Below are 17,777 nucleotides of genomic sequence, written 5' to 3' on the forward strand. Positions count from 1 at the left end.
TCCTAGTAACACAATATAGGACTAAGTCACTCTTTTAATTTGTTGGGAAAATTATTTTTTTTTCCAAAATAATTTTTTTTATACCAAAAACATTTTTTTTAAAGGTACAGCAAGAAAAACAAACAAAAAAAAAGTTGTATTAAAATATTACTTAATAATGTGACAATAAAAATATATTTTGAACATCTGTAGATCTAATTGAATTTATACATTTTGGTATACTTTAAATACTGCTATACAAACAGAATACATTCTTAGTTTATTGCAAAAAAAAAAGGCATTAAAAAAATTATTAAAGACAAACCTCTAGATGTAAAAAAAAGTTGCTGCCATTGCATGTAGGCCTTGCTGCTGCATTTTGGGTAAGATATTGTCTAGATGTATGTAGGATGCATTACAAAAATGTAAACAACCAAAACTAACTGTTTAGGATAAGGTTTTATCATGAGTCATGCATATATGAATATGAATCAAGATAAGGAACAGGTACTCTGGAAAATTATTTTTTAGGGGAAATTATTTTTTAGAGAAATCAATAAATGACTCAAAGAAAGTGACATCTCATAAGGAATGAACTAAGTCTTTTCAATAAAATAAAACTGATTGTTTGAAGAGACTAAAGTAGTGAATAATCGGTATTATTTAATCATGATTTGAAGATAGAAATTAGCACTTAAAATAGTGTTTTTAAATGTAATAAAGGTTTACATATTTTTTCCAGACATTTAATTAGAAATTAAATCTGCCAGTGATAAGGACTCTGTACAGTCAAAATGCCATCAACAAACTTTTTCTTTTGAAAGTTGTAGTTGTAGAACTTGAAGGGCTAATCTATGACCTCGACTGTAAAACCTAACAAAATAAAGAGAACAAAAGAAAATTGTGGCTATCACCAAGCACATTAGGGATTCAATTATACATTATTAAACCTTGCCTAACAAGCAATTGAGGAATAGTAATAAAGATCTATTTTCAAAAATAGGCCTAGGAAGAAGGAATCGAATATTTCAAAATAAACTGTTTATTCATTATCATAAATACTGTGGTCAGTTTACATTGAAGTATTATGACCAACTGCTTAGATTAGTTAACAAATATCAAACACATTAGAACTTCAAAGGCTATCAAACTGAAAAAATAAATGTAAGCTCCACTTGGATTTGAACAAGAAACCTCAGCCTGAAAACTAACTCCAAAAGAACAAAAAGCATGTCAAGAGCAATGTCATTATAACTAAGGTAATTACCTGCAGGCAAGCCGAGTTGTCAAGTTGCTCTTTTTGTCCCTGGACGAGGAGGCAGGTGATATTGATCTATCGTCTGCCAAATCAGAAGTGTCGGATCTAAGAACATAAAAGTAATTTCAATTATTTCCCTTTATTCAAAGTTCAATTATTCACATATCCTTATTTGATATTTTGAGATAAATCAAAATTCACCACAACTAATTTAGGGTCAAATTATCTGAAATGTATATATAGATTTTATATTTAACTATTTAAAATATAAATATTTTTTTTAATTTGGAAAATCAAAGGGTTGTTACTTACTGCTGGGGAACCATATTAGAAGTTACAAACTCCTCTTCTTCATCTATACATATGGATTCAACTGAAGATACTTTCGAAGAATTTGCTGAATTTGTCAAAGTTATCTCATCAAGTGAATGGTGGAACGCCTTCGTAGATAATTCAGGTTTCAGTTTATCTAGTAGCTTTGGCAACCTCCTGCCCAAAGAGGTGAAGTCATTATTAGCCTCATCGCTGTAACCATTCTCTGTCAGGGCACAAGATGGAAGATCAAATATATCCAACTTATTGCAGTATCCCTTTTCAACATGGAGATTTGAAGGAAAGAACTCCTTCGCGGAAGGGTTTAAGGTGAGATGCTTTTGTGTGTCAGGTAAGGGTAATGACTTCTGATTCTCAGCATCATTTAAGTCAGCATCTTTCACTTCATTCCCATGTTTAGGAATGAACTCTATTGCTGATGGGTTTAAGGGCACAGGCTTTTTTGTGTCAGCAATGACTGTTGACTTCGGAATGTCATCCGTCGTGAAAGTGAAATCATTTGAGTCAGCATATTTCTCAGTTAGATCAAAGGAGTCAACCAGAAATGTATCACTGCAGCCTCCATTTATAACGTTTTTTCTTGGAAAGAACTCTGCTGCTGCTGGGTTCAAGGCGAGAGTTTTTTTTGTGTTTACTAAGTGCAATGGCTTTTGCGAGTCAACAAAGTCATTAATTTCAGTTTTTTTCTTTCCATTTTCCCAGGAAAAAGGTTTTCTTACTGTAGGATTACTAGTTGAATCCTTTAAGCCTAAATATCTGTTATTGATAACTTTGAAGGAGGGATGTAGGCGCATAAATTGGGCAAAGCCACCAACGGACTCTATTTCCTCTCTGGATTGAGAAGATAGGTTATGCAAAATGTCGATGACGAGGGATCCATTGAGATCTATCAATCTTTCATGTTCCAGCAAATTTTTAAACAATCTGAAAAAGTCAAATGTTTAGGGAGAAATATTATTTTATACGCGCATCAGAAAAAAAGTGCAAAATTAATTAATATAATTTATTATTTTATTTCTTCACATAAAAATATAAGTTTCCAATGAACTAACAAGTTTGAATATTAACACAAAAAGAACGACTAATATTGCCAATTTATGCATAGGTGCACTAATCCACTGAAAATGCACTGCACCACTAGATCCCCATCTTCCTTAAGGTTTAAAAGGTAAATTGCTTATACTTACTGGATGAGTCCAATTGAATAGTTCTCCTGCCCAGGTTTCAGGAGTTGGGACTGATGGTCACTACTAGATGGATTGGTACCAGAAACTGCACCATTGCTGATGCTTGGTGGTGGGATAGCAGCCTTGCTGTGGATAAGAATTTTGTATACAGCTCAAGACAAGATCAAACAAAACAACATTTTTCTTAATTCTACATTGTAATAAATAAAATAATGTATTTATAATATATATTTGATGGTGAAGAACCAACCTGAATACTTTCCTACTACATTTAGGCTTAGTTTCTTTGGGTGGCTCTTCATTCTGAGTGGCGGTCTGAAATAAAGACATTTCTTTATGTTTATTTTCTTTTTGACCCCCCACAAAAACAACAATAATCAGAGTCATATTTAATCAAACTGTTAGGAAGATAATAATGTAGATCCCATACAACTCCTGGTCAATAGATCCACTGGCTGTTTTGTTTTAAAAATTTATTTGTAAGTTCGTGCACTGATGCACTAAGTAGGCCTATGTGTGATATTTTTTTAAAAAAGCAGACTTTGTAAAGTGCCAAATCCTAATATTATTATTTTCATATAGTATGTATACCTATGACTTTTTACTATATGCGTATGTATATACATAATTTTTATAGCACCATAGGTAGAGCTACCAGTACATAAATCTCCAATTTATTTACTTTAATAAATTTGCATTAATTTTCTTGGTTTGTATCAATTTGCATATTACAATGGTAAAAAACTAAAGGTTCTCTTTCATACAACATTTGGGAGGGTGGGAAGTTCACAGATATTATGATCTTACAGTAATTAAGAATATAGGTTATAAATCTTTATATAAGCTAGTAATTCTCAACTTTTACAAAATTGTTTTCTCCTGTCTTTCTGAATTGTTCATAAATCTATAGTAAAGACTACAAGGCCCATATATGTATAACATATGCCTTAAACATGCATCTTATATAAAAGAAGCTTTGGTCAATTGTAACTAATTGTCTTATCTTAACTTATATATTGCAGATGTTACTTCAAAAAAGAAGATAATTAAGTCCTAAGCATTTCATGTGTCAATCTAGTCATGCATGTTTATCAATGACTTAAACTTTGCTAAGTCGTTGGATTTTGTGTCTGATTCAGGCAACCCAAACTTTTCTCTAATGGCACTAAGGAAGAAGGAGCACTAGTACGAACTTGTTCTAGCGTATGGAATAAGAAATGTGCCTCTATCTTTCTGTTTTTGAGTATTTCATTAGGTTTTGCTTTTCTATTGTGAGTTATTTCAATATCCGCGTATGCGCTCATATTGGGATATTATCAATAAGTAACTGTTTAGTCTAAACCAAATTGATGACGTCGTCTAGAGATGATTTTAATCTATAAATCAAACTTAGACATAAATGGAAACAAATCAATAAAATCACCCCAACTTTTTTTCTAAATTATGTTTTTTATTATTTCTACGAACTTCTAAATCTCATTTCGCTTCTCTAAATGGATTATTTATATCTCGAATTTTAAAATAATAATTGTAAAATCTTGCTTTAAAGACCTATGTGCATAAGTATGATAATAAATATATAGGTTTGAAGGTTGCAAAAAATGATGCTGAAGATTTTAAATTTAAGTGGCAGCACAGGTCGGCACCACCACAGCACGATAATAAAAGAGTACTACTTACAGTCTCAGTAGAATCCTGTTTAGAAAAATTCACATCAACACTTTCCAGTGGCTTCATGAAAGCAGGAGTAAGTATGGTCTTCAAGTAGCTAAACATTTTGAAGTTTCTGACCAAAGACAAAGTCGACTAACGTCAAGTACAAGAACTGATAATGTGCGCAGCAAGAACTCGGATGAGAAATGATTTTAAGAAAGAGATTTAAAGATTTATATAGATCTAGATCCTTGCTCAAAACGAGACATATCACATTGGACACTTTTTAGCGAACAATAAAGTGCGAACGCTGACCAATCACGCAGATGAGAGGGGTTGTGTTGGTCTTTCAATAGCTGAGACGACAAAGGGCGTGGAATAGAACGGACATTGTTCCAACGAGGGGACACAACACCAGTGACCACCAAGAACTTTGGGTGTAAGCTATCTCCTCCCTGACCCCTTTTTTTTTTTGTTTTTATTCCCAATATGGTGAGCTGAAGAAGATAATCCCAGCTGGACACCTGCGAGGTTATTTTCATTGGTCAGGGAGAGGGGGAGAAATTTAAATCACTCGATGGTGTCTTCTTGTTATCTAAAGTATCGACTCCTTTTCTACATACTATCAATTAGTAGCCTATTATATGTGATTATTATGAGTATTGTATCTTTAATGTAATATATTCTAATCTCATCAATTGCGTGCATGTATAAACAGTGTAGTAAATACAAAACTATCTTTTAAAAGAGGATATTTAATGATTATTAAAGCTGATGCAATTTTCCATAGAATACATGTGTTTTAGGCCTTATTATATACAATTCCCACTACAAGACCATATTGTGTGTTTCTAAACAATTCCAATGAAACGTTGTACACTGAAGATTTTCTATACAATTCCCTGTATATATTTATTCATTCATGAAGAAGGCCTAAATAGAAGTACCATAAAATTGACTACGTTAATGTGCTGTAAAAGAATATTAGAGCCTACAGAGGCACATAAGAGATTTTTAAATTGTAAACAGTAACCAATTCTTTTATTACACATTTATTATTACGTATACATACTATGTGTTATACATGTTTATGGATATATTAGGGAACAATGATTATGCAAAATATGGTGGCAAAATATGTAGGTTTTCACGGGAAATACTGCATTCTTTATTAATCTTCTGACTCGAAGACAAGCCTTATTATTATTAGGGGAACAAGACAAACATTAACAAAATACTTTTAAAAAACAATACCTCCTTTATACAACTTATAGAGCGATTATTTTTCTCTTAATTACTAATTAATGCGATATTTTCTACCCACCCCACCCCAATCTAGAAAATTAAGCGAATGTATACATCCTCTGCACTTTGTAATATTCTTATGATAGGCCTTAACCCTTAGACCCAGAAGACGATGCGCAAAATGTTCCTGGACATTAATTAATTAAACTCTTGAATACTATAATGCCTGCATGCAGGAAAAACAAGAAGATAAATGTTATTTTCGTTCTTCCTATACTTTAAACAATTATAAGGGTCAAACTAGAGTTTTCTCATTGTGGCTAACGAAATGTTCAAACTAGAGTTTTCTCAGTGTGGCCAACGAAACGGTCAAACTAGAGTTTTCTCAGTGTGGCCAACGAAACGGTCAAACTAGAGTTTTCTCAGTGTGGCCAACGAAACGGTCAAACTAGAGTTTTCTGGCCAACGAAACAGTCAAACTAGAGTTTTCTCAGTGTGGCCAACGAAACAGTCAAACTAGAGTTTTCTCAGTGTGGCCAACGAAACGGTCAAACTAGAGTTTTCTCAGTCTGGCCAACGAAACAGTCAAACTAGAGTTTTCTCAGTGTGGCCAACGAAACAGTCAAACTAGAGTTTTCTCAGTGTGGCCAACGAAACAGTCAAACTAGAGTTTTCTCAGTCTGGCCAACGAAACAGTCAAACTAGAGTTTTCTCAGTCTGGCCAACGAGCTACTAATTTATTCCCCAACGATATACATCAATTTTTCAAATTTCAAGGAAAATCATTAGAGCCGTTTTTGAGACACCTGTCTATCCAAGATTTTGAGTTTTGAGACCTGATTTTGTTTTCTACGAAGGCCCGAGTCGAGAACAAATATCATAGTTTACTAACAAATGGAATTGGACACATATTATATTTCTAAATGTGCAGCCAACATAGGTTCCACATTTTACAAAATGAACCGCTATTATTGCCATTTTACGCTTGAATTAAATTCTTCCAAGAACTCGCTATTACTATTCCAGAAATTAAAGATGCATCTTCTGGTTTAGGAGTACCTACAGAAGTTAAACAATGGAAAATTCGAGCTTTATATATTGAATGTATTATATAAATTCCTACTAGATCGAACTAGAGGACACTAAATGTGCTAGTTATATTTCATACTAATTGTTTTATGGTCAATGTAGTTGGTCACCACTAGTATATAATAGGTCTACATCGTCATTAATTCTCCATTTTTTTTAAATTTTGTTTTTCTGGTGACACAATTACTTCTTTAAATATGTTTTTATTTTCATCATTTGACAGCGTGCAGGTTATAATCTTACAAATAAAACAGATAAACAAGAATGGAGAAAGTTAAAGCTGGAAATATACGTATAAAAACAAACACAATGCAACGCTTTTATTCATAGTTTGAAGACCAAATCAAAATCTATAACCAAATATCATTTTAAAAGAAAACAAAAGGTTGAAGACATACACCCCTTACATATAAAATTATTCCTTACTTAACTAATAACATAATTTAGGTATATTTTATTTTTTACTGTTTGATAATGTTCAGTGTTAATTAGCAAAGTTGATTGTTAATTAATTCCTCTCAATGAAAGGTAGGGGGGGGGGGCGGCTACTGTTACAAGTCTTTTTTTTTATAAGGACAAAGTTAACCCTCATTTTCTGTGTTTGAAGTGTACAAATGGCCGAGATAAGCAAGCCAATGTGCTCCGTGGGCTTAGATCTCTCCATGTCAGACAACGTGAGAAGCAAGTACCGCAACTGACTACGACAATAACACAGGACGAAGGCTACGATCATCTAATACCCGTCGCTCTACCCAAGGACAGTGGTTCACAAAAGAACAAACGTAACCCCGGAGACCCCGCTACGACAGGTGAAGCTTGTCACGGTGCCCTGCTTTTCCCCCCACCCCCTCCTAATCTTCTCCGCTGCTACAAACAAAACAATGACATCACTCCGCCCCTCCCCACCTACGACTCAACAAAAATATCCCATGTAGAACCGAGTTACCATTACTAATGTCAAACAATAGGAAGTTAGTTCATGATGTTTATTTAAAGGTATCGATGCAAATGTGCGTATCTTCCTTAGACCGCATAATGTTTAAACACGCCAGTGGGCAGTACATACCCTCATTGTCAATAATGACTAACATTGTTCCATTCAACGAATGCCTGCTTCATTTTCATATATTACACACCGAAGTTTTGTTTATGGAGCAAACTTGACATGGGTCTCTATATTGTACGAGCTTAACAATGTTAACAATGTATTCAGTAAGTGTTATACCAACTTAAAAACATCCTTCTGTATCTTGATCTGGAATCACGAATAACTCAATGTCCCCACACCATGGCGTACTAAATATTTTGGCTAACAAAACACACCGTATTATATACGTTTTTGTTTATGAAGTAAACCAGTACTTAACATGTCTTTCTATTGTATGAGCTATATACAATGTATTCAGTAAGTGTCCCGGGAACAACACACGCCTACACCTTGACCAAGATTTGCAAGGCAGATGACTGAAGTCGTAAATTTGAACTATCAAGTATTTAAAATATTTTATCAAAAAATATTTTTTTTAAACTTATCTAAGAGCAAAACTCCGAACTTACAAATATATCTCTCAAAAATTTAGAAGCTATTTCCCTAATTTGATATCAAACAAAACAATGAATTACCAATAATTATTTGACTAATTGGTTAACTTTTAAATTAATTCTTGTTTTGTAGGCTACAATAAGCAATTGTTCACAATTTTAATATGATCCGAGAATGGGTAAATATAGACTTGCCGATAAAAGAGTTTTATGAAACGAAAATTTGTGGCGTGCAATTTTGTGTACTTTATTCATAGACATATATATATAGACTGGACGATAAAGAACAAATTATTATCGGAAATATTTGGGAAAAGATAAGTGTGTAGATCCACATCACAAACCTATATATATTTGCCTATGTCTATGATTATAAAACAAAGACAAAATATTGGGAATATGGCAGTTTTGCACTTTTCAAAACTAAAGATCAATGGTATATATTGGCTGAAATGTTAGTCCTAGAATTTATAGCTCAATCGCCGCCATTTTTTTTTCACATAGATATAGTACATAAAACATATTGACTCCCCCCAAATAAAAATAACTTCCTACTTCCAGTCTATATTTATTTATGTCTATGACTTTATTATACAGCATTTATGAGTAGTATAGTTTTGTTTAATCTCTAAGACTGAAGATCATGAAACTTTTCAGAATTCGGAAATCCGACAACAATAGATATACATGTTTTCAAGTTACATGAAGTTATTTCCTTTTTCCGGTCGATATTTATATATGTCTATGATCTAGCCATGCCATATCCTTGAATACTAAAGGAATTATTTTCCTTACTGGTATCAAAGAAAATAATTAATTACCGGTAAAATTAAATAACTATTTGGTCTTTTTTTTTTATTTATTCGTCTTATCTATGCCAATGAATAATTGTGGAAAGTTTCAACTTGATTCTAGAATCGGAGTGGTAGAAATAACGTGTGCGAACATTTTGCTAGACAGACAGAGTGAGTTGATATAAGCTTTGTAAAAAGCAATTAATGACAAATATTTTAAGACTATTTTTAAAAGGTAAAAAAAAATATATTAGCCAAGCTTTTTTCCTCCAATAATTAGGAAGACTTGTCTACCATAAAGTGTGTGATCGGAACGTTTGTAAGGCTAGAAATACTACCAAACATAACACAGACAATAAATATATTTCTTTGTTAAATACACATCTGAGCATTGCTACTGAAAATAATGTGGCTGGTCGTTGTGCCGGGCTTATGACACCTTTGTTAACCGTCGCCCATAGAAACAGATGACCTATAGATCGCAAGGTCTGAATTGGGTACTTTACTGCTTTACTTTATTCGTACAAATGATGTGATAATGCTATGATAAGACTGTGATACACTATTTTGAACACAATTTAGAAGATGTATAAAGGGCCTATAAAAGAATGCAATGTTACATGAAAATGATATTGGAAAAACAAAAGTGCGAAATCCGGCACTCTATAGAATGCCTGAAGACTAGAACATTTGAAGAATTTTATTAATAAATTTCTCGTAATAATATTTCTATTCGCCATTTATCTATATAATTTAGCCCTGTTTTTTTGTTAAAGCTTGGAGTTTGTTTAATTATGACTGTCGAAGTGTGTACGCTGTATACGAGTTTATTGCGATAGATAAAGTGTTGATGTTTCATATATATGCGAACAAGGCAAACGCCACTTTACTAGAGCTTGATTTGTACGCTGATGTTTTGTTGTGATGATTGTGGAAAACACAAGCTGGTTTATCATGTTAAACAAGGCATCAGTGCAATTCAACTTTATCTGTGTTATGTTATGCGTACTTAGCCATTGAAAGATAAGAGCTTATACAATAACTTTATTCGTCTTAAAATTGATTTCATAATCAACTCAGTCGGCTATGTTAGCTAAGAGAAATGATGTTTAAAATTATAATAAAGTGTTTTCTCATTTTCAGTTCTGGCTCTCGGGTTGATCTAATTAGCTTATCCAGATATACAAATAAAGAGAACATAGAATATCATAACTCATAACCAAGTAAAACGTTTTTTTCCCTTTAAGTACGATTCGCTGCACATGGCGCGCAGTGCGGTCCGTACTTTTTAGCAGATGTAAATAGTCAATTTGTCTGAAAAATATTTGGTAAATATAATTTGCAATTTTACAGCCTATGATCTACTAACATTTTTCATTAAATACTTTAAGATTTCCTGTCTAGTTTAATAATTTTCACTTCGTATTGTTTTTATTTTCTGTAAGACTGTATCTTTGTTGTTGTGGGTTTGAAGTTGTCTGGAAATTCTCAGAGGTCTGAAAGAATTTTTGTAAACCTATGGTAATTTATAGTGATGGGAACTAAACTAACTGTTAAAAGTTAAACTAAAACTAGTTTTCAACTAAAATAAAGTAGTTAAACTAAAAGTTTATCATGAAGTTCAAAATATAGTTAAACTAAACTAAAGATAATTGATTAAACTTTTCATAACTTTTTTTTTTGGGGGGGGGGGGGGTAGGAAGGTGTTGAACTTGACTTATATATAGATATAATCATCCGACTGTATGCCTACAGTTCGATCTTACTCTTTTAACATTGTAGAAATATTTATCTATAATAAAATCAGTATTAAGGAATATGTTTCATCTTCCTTATACAGGTAAAGTTTAAATTTCTTAAATAACATACATTTTGAATTTCAAATTTAGATCTAGTAACCAAAGAAATAGAAACGAAATCGTTGGAGTTTTAAGAAACATTTGACCTGTATAACTATTTTATAGTGTAAAATACATGCTTGACTAACCATGCCGATGTGCTATTTTCTTGTCTGACAACTAAAAATAAAACTAACACTATTGCATAACCGTTAAACGCGCTAGGGAAAAAAAAAACAGGGTGATCTTGTCATTATGGACTGCACACTCAGTACACTATATAGGCCTACATGTGTACGTCTATCTGGCCAGGTTGTTAAAATCAGTCGGACACACTATTTACTTTCTGGCCAGGGAGTGTAAGTAACTATTTTAGTGTAAAGATATATCTGTGAACATGCTTGACTAGCCATGCCAGTGTGTTATTTTCTTGTCTGACCACTCCACATTAAACAAACACTATTGCATAAAGCGTAATGAAAAAAAAATGCAGGGTAGTCTTGTAGTATCATCGACTACGCACGTACAGTACACTAGGCCTACATGTGTATCTAGCTGACCAAGTTGTTAAGATCACACAGCCTATTTACTTAATGGTCAGAGAGAGTGTGGATTAAGATTTTTTTTTCTAGAGTTGGTTATCCTAATACTTTTCGATCTATATAGACTTGTTAAAAAGTTGTACATATTTTAATTAAACATTTTTAGTTAGTAACTAAAAAAAAATTAATTTCATCTACGATTTTAACAAAACTTTTTTTTCTAGTTAAACAATTGCCTTGTTTAATTTTTTAGTTAAACTAAAAGTTTCTAACTTTTTAGTTAACTTTCGCACATCACTAGAGTAATTTCTAAGAAGCATTGACCTATGAAGAGTTGAGAAATGAAATATAATCGAGTACAAACAGATAATGTTGTAGACGAGACTTTTCTTTGCTTTATCGTGTGGGTCAACTTCGGTGACCGGTCATTTCATCCCCGGTCATTTCATACTCGGCCACTTCATCCCCGGTCATTTCATCCCCTGGTCACTTCATCCCCTGGTCACTTCATCCCCCGGTCACTTCACCCCCGGTCACTTCATCCCCAATTAAATATTTTATATATAAATATGATTATGTAGAATGCTTTTTGACATTTTATGACTTGTTACTAATGCATTTATAGTGTTTCCTCTTTTACTTTGCATTCTTAATGAGAAATCTTATAATATATTGTAAATCTGGGTGTGTACTTAGCTATAGCACCTATATTGGCTGTGGGGGATGTAATATTATAATATCCTGATCAAAGGCCAAGATGTGGTGCAAGTAGTGAAAATCATTTGAGAGATAGAAGTGCTATTACAATAATTATGACCGTGCCGCTGATAACTTATCATCAAAGGCCAAGGTGTGGTGAAAGTACGACCATGATTTACTTTATTTTATTTTTCAATCTCTCTTTCTTGAAAATGGGCGCGTCATTTTTAGCCTTGAAATAAAGTCTTATTTTTTTCTAATAAAGGCGGAGTTCACCCATCCTCGGGATATCATGTCGCCTGTATAAGTTTTGCTTTAATTCCTTTTAAACATTAATGTGTTACAATTTTTGTCATTTAAATAAAAAAAATGAATACATTAAATATTGCTCAATTCATGATTTTTAAAATTACAATTTGTTAGATAAAAATGATCAGATGATGAAAATATCAAGGGATGAAATGACCGGGGAAGAAATGACCAGGGGATGAAATGACCAGGGGATGAAATGACCGGGGATGAAGTGACCGGGGAATGAAATGACAAGGGATGAAGTGACCAGGGGATGAAATGACCGGAGATGAAGTGACCAGGGGATGAAGTGACCGGGGATGAAATGAACGGGGATGAAGTGACCGGGGATGAAATGACCGGGAACCGTCAACTTCAAAGATACCACAATTGAGTGTGTGTGTGTGGAATAAGTCATCGGAAGAAAGCGAGTTTTTTTTTTTTACAAGGAACGGTGGATACAAGACAGAACATGGAAACTGATCGATGAGAGGAAAGATGCCAAATGTATACGAAAACAGAAAACGGCGACACATGATCGCATCCTAGCGGAAGAAGCCTTTAGGGAAGCAGTTCTGAAAGTACAGAGAAGTTGTCGGCGGTATAAACGGGACTGGATTGAACAGAAGGGTCAAGAGGCACAATCCGCTGCAAGCAGAAATGACACAAAGACTCTGGATCGTATTCCATCCGAGATTTCACTGGAGCAAAGAGTGGACATGGAGTACCAATAAAAGACAAGCAAGGCAAACATTGCTAACGAAAGAAGAACAGGATGCAAGATGGGTAGAACACTTTAAAGAGACCCTTAACCAACTATCACTAGACCTAACTTACACATTCAAGGACCTCTCTCCGGACAATGATCTCAAGGTCAAGAGAGATTCAATTATAAAAGAGGAGGTTACCATGGCCATTGCAGTGTTAAAGAATAACAAAGCACCAGGACTAGACATGATATCAGCAGAAATGCTAAAATATGGGGGACAGTGCATTAACAGAATGACTGATCTCTTAAATAAATCTCTGTTGGCGAACTTCTAAAGACTCTGAGGACTGGCAAAAAAGAGTGATTGTCAAGCTTCATAAAAAGGGCAACTTGGCAGATTGCAACAACTGAGGGGGCATTACCCTCCTCTCGCAGAAGGACTGAGGAGGCCTTAGACAGAAGGAAAAGAAAGAATGCTTCCCTATCTGATAGGCAGCCTTAAGACAAAATGTCTATACGAATTATGTTGAATTTTGCCGACGCTTAATCAGCCTGTCTAACCATCAAAGAAAAAAAGTTCCTCTTTCAGACCTTGCGATCTATATGGCGTATGATGTAAAGTTGACCAAGGTTAACGAGAGTATTATGTGGCCAGCACAACAACCAACTTGTTTTACTTTTTCCCAACTAATGTCAGGTACCATTCAGAGCTGAGTGGACTCAGAAAGCGCCCGGAGATCCCGAAATTAAAAATTCCAGTCTTCACCAGGATTCTAACCCGGTGTCAAGGTGGATTTTGCGGGTTTATCTAGGGGATGACATAATTAACCGGGTTCCCCACCTCAACAGGCTTATGTCGTAGACAAAGAGCAACACCAAACCAAGGGGGATAATAACTAAACAGTGAATCAATGGTCAACGATCGTCAACAATATTTAATACCAAAGCTAAATACAAATAAACCATATTCCGAACATATACAAATCATGGGTAATTAAATGATGCATTGTAAATTCCTCACGCACGCACACTCAATTTCGGCCTTACTACTCGGTAGCTTCAAATACTACAATACTACTATGAAACAAGAAAACTTCACGCGCACACGACTTCCGGGTTCCCCCGGTTTGGAAGCTTGGCGCCTTACCACTCAGCCACCGCGGCTCCAGTTATGTCAGAATCTATCCTCAATTCAAATAAAACTCATTGAAGATATCAACACGTGTGGTTCCCCGACAAAATAGCGCCGACAAACAAAATTGCGCCGAGAAAATAGCGCGAACAAAATTGCGCCGACAAAATAGCGCGAACAAAATAGCGCCGACAGAATAGCGCGAACAAAATAGCGCCGACAAAATAGCGCGAACAAAATTGCGCCGACAAAATAGTGGGAACAGAATAGCGCCGACAAAATAGCGCGGAAAAAATATTTTTCAGTCTTTTTGCAAAAAATACTTCATAGGCCTATGTCGCAAACTATGAATAGAGTCAATATTTTTTAAAATTGTATCATTATTTCTCATTCATTTTGCTGGCAACCCTTTAAATATCTTAAAATATAAATATGCAAACGTTATGCAAGAATTATAGTAAGGTACACACCCATAGCTATATAATATATCTTTTATTTAAATTCCAAAAAAATGCACTTCAAAAGCACTAAAAAGATTTACACACCGTTTAAGAAAAGGCAAGGAAAAGAATGTGCCAAACTAGAGGATGGTGGAGTTTATATTCTTTTTTTCATGAAGAGAAGTTGATTTAGGCCTACAATCCGAATTGACTCATGAGCTTTGATACCCGGACAGGAAATAGCAAAATTAATGATTGAATTGGTCAGTCACTGTCTGAGATGAAACAAATATTTGGCGAAATAAAAAATTGGATCGCCATCTTAACCAATCCTGACACACCCAAGTTTGCCAATGTTGCAGCAAGAGACGCCCTGGTTTGATCAAAGAGACATACCACAGATAATCAAGATTTCTGATTATACTGTAACACACATGTGTAACACACATTATCATATATCTAACCCTTAAACGGGGTCACCACATTTCAAAATCGTATTGTCTTAGCAACTTATGCATTTTAAACATTGGTGAAAAAGGAGAATGAGATAAAATGTTAAATTACTTTCTTTTCTTTCTCTGGAAATATGGAATACTTTTAGATCTATTAATATTGAAGAAGATTAGGAGACCTCAACAAAAATGCTGCCCAGGACCTTACTAAATTCCGATACTTTTATACACATCATACATTAGTATGTAGGCGCGGTGGCTTAGCGGTAAAGCGTTTGGTTACCCAATCGGGGTCCCGGGTTCAATTCCTAGTGAAGACTGGAATTTTTAATTTTGGGATTTTCGGGCGCCTCTGAGTCCACCCAGCAGTGTTGTTTTTTTTTTAATGTTATCTGACAATGTTTATCCACGTTTTCGCACTGTAGAATATCAAATTTTCCAAGCTCTTCCGTTTAAAGCACAACATTAATCTCAATAAGCAGGAAGCATTAGACTTTCACTTTTTAACTTATAACCATAGACCATGGAACTATACTAATAGACTTATATATTATATCTAGACTGGAAACCGGAAACTAATTCTTATTCGTGATTGATCGATTCACAGACCTTTATATATAGATTTTTATGTGCGTAACTCTTTTTCAAGCTCTAATGGAAGTCGCCCCAATCAATTTTTTCTGTCGTAGAAAAGTAATGATCTTTAGTTTTCAAAGTTTAGAAATATTGCAAAATCATTTCTTAGATTTTCTTAAGATTGTGCTATTAATCACATAAAAAAATTTTAATATATCGTGAAAATCTCCAACGGAGATCACATGATTACGTCATAAGAATCTATTTTTAGAAACTAATTTTAAAAAGATGTCTACGTTGTGTCATTCAGAGTTGTCTTGCCTGACTTAGGCGACGCCATGCAGCACAGGAAGTGGCTGGCCATCGACCTCACACAGTACCGGAACCTGGAGCTCATGCTGTAGAAGATGAAGAGATTGCACGTGGAGTTGAGGAGGTCAAGGAAGGAGACAGAGTACAAGACGACCCAGAAGATGTTGTTGTAGTATCTGAGTGTGTAGTACTCAGCCTCGCAAAGCATGGTCACGAAGTGCGCCACCCTTGGCACCAGGACGATCATGTAGATCACGATGACTGCCAAGAGCATCTTCACGACTTGTCTATCTCTAGCTGACATCTCCGAGCGAGTGCCATCTTGGTGTTTCGTGGCTGCTGATACCTTATTTCGGAAGTCCGAGGCTTTCTGGAGGTGGTATGAGATGATGACGGTGCTGACTACCATGAATGAAAGACTGAGAAGCGGGTACAGGAAGCTGAAGTACCGGTAAGATTCCATGAACTTCTGACCATGAACGCTGTAGAAATGTGTGTACTGGTAGATGGCAACGTCCTGCCCATACAGTTGACTGTACACCCATTTGTACTCAAAGACTAAAAATATGGGAAACTGTGAAGCGAAGACTGAAATGGAAATGGTCAAACACACCGCCATCGTCAGCCTCGGGGTGATGATCGACTTGACCTTGAAAGGGAAGCTGACGCAAAGGCATCTCTCCAGAGCAACATAACCCCCGATGACGTAGGAGACGTTGCCAGCCACGATGTGCATGTAGACAATATTGACCAGCGTGACATTCTGCCAGGACACCCCGACAGCCTCCGACACTAGTGACACCGGACCATACAGGCGGTGCACGGAGCCACACAGTACCCGCACCAAGTCCCAGGCTGTGATTGCGCCCATGGTGATATTCACCGTGTCCCTGAAGCCTAGCCTGTAGAACACGAGCAATGTGATAATATTGCCGAAGACACCGAGTAATGAAATAATTAGAGACATCCACATGTCAACTATAGAGCCGAAAGTCTTTACAAAGACATCCGAGACCAACGCACTACGAGTATCAAGCGAGATTATAGATTGTGAGAAGTTACTAGTTTCCTTTAGACCCCAAACTGTCGTTTCTTCCTGCAAAGTGCGATTCATTGCATTGATAGTATGTTTATCGTAGCGCAGTATTCATACGGAAAACGTGCAGAGATAGAACAGAATACACGCTAAAGACTAAATGTAGTGCAGATATAGCAGGACTGGCGGTTTTTTTTTTTTTTTACAAATTAATTTAAAAGTAATTATACGTTAATTAGGAAAACAAAACTTATTAAACTCTATATAATCTATATATACAAACACCCCTAACATTTTCAAGACTTCGTTTTCTTTGTAACACAAGTATTGAATCAAATGTGTGTTTTTAAAGGTTGCAAACTATTCTGCCAACTTTCTTTTAGCTAAAATCCCGCAAGTATTTCTTCTGTTCTCCTTAATAATATTCTGTCTCAATGAAAAGGCTTATTATGAATATTGTTTCTTTTTGTAAGAAACTTAGTAAAGTACTTTTTTTAAAAAAAAAGATAAATATATATCTATATACCTATATATTGAGTTCTTAGTTTATAGAAAAAAAAATCGGTTAGGCTTATACTTTAAAAAGATCTCTTATGCTCAAACTATGTATTTAAAATATTAAGGAAGATATGTATCTACCATCTGTTAACATAATTGGAATGTATACCCA

At 34.9% G+C, this 17,777-nt stretch overlaps 2 protein-coding genes across 2 annotated transcripts; both read right to left on the reverse strand.

Annotated features, from left to right (window-relative positions):
- Positions 1-492: 492 nt before the first annotated feature.
- Positions 493-4,537, reverse strand: LOC129922958 (uncharacterized). The gene is made up of 6 exons (XM_056011309.1): positions 4,438-4,537; positions 3,008-3,072; positions 2,758-2,883; positions 1,550-2,494; positions 1,247-1,342; positions 493-852 (listed from the first exon to the last, which is right to left on the reverse strand). Exons 1-6 carry the CDS (start codon positions 4,531-4,533, stop codon positions 780-782), a joined length of 1,401 nt encoding a protein of 466 aa, XP_055867284.1. The 5' UTR covers positions 4,534-4,537; the 3' UTR covers positions 493-779.
- Positions 4,538-16,051: 11,514 nt separating this feature from the next.
- LOC129922722 (FMRFamide receptor-like) lies at positions 16,052-17,044 on the reverse strand. The gene has a single exon (XM_056009666.1). It carries the CDS (start codon positions 17,042-17,044, stop codon positions 16,052-16,054), a length of 993 nt encoding a protein of 330 aa, XP_055865641.1.
- Positions 17,045-17,777: the final 733 nt, after the last annotated feature.

The sequence above is a fragment of the Biomphalaria glabrata genome, chromosome 14, assembly GCF_947242115.1.
Source record: "Biomphalaria glabrata chromosome 14, xgBioGlab47.1, whole genome shotgun sequence".
NCBI classification, from domain to species: Eukaryota; Metazoa; Mollusca; class Gastropoda; family Planorbidae; genus Biomphalaria; species Biomphalaria glabrata.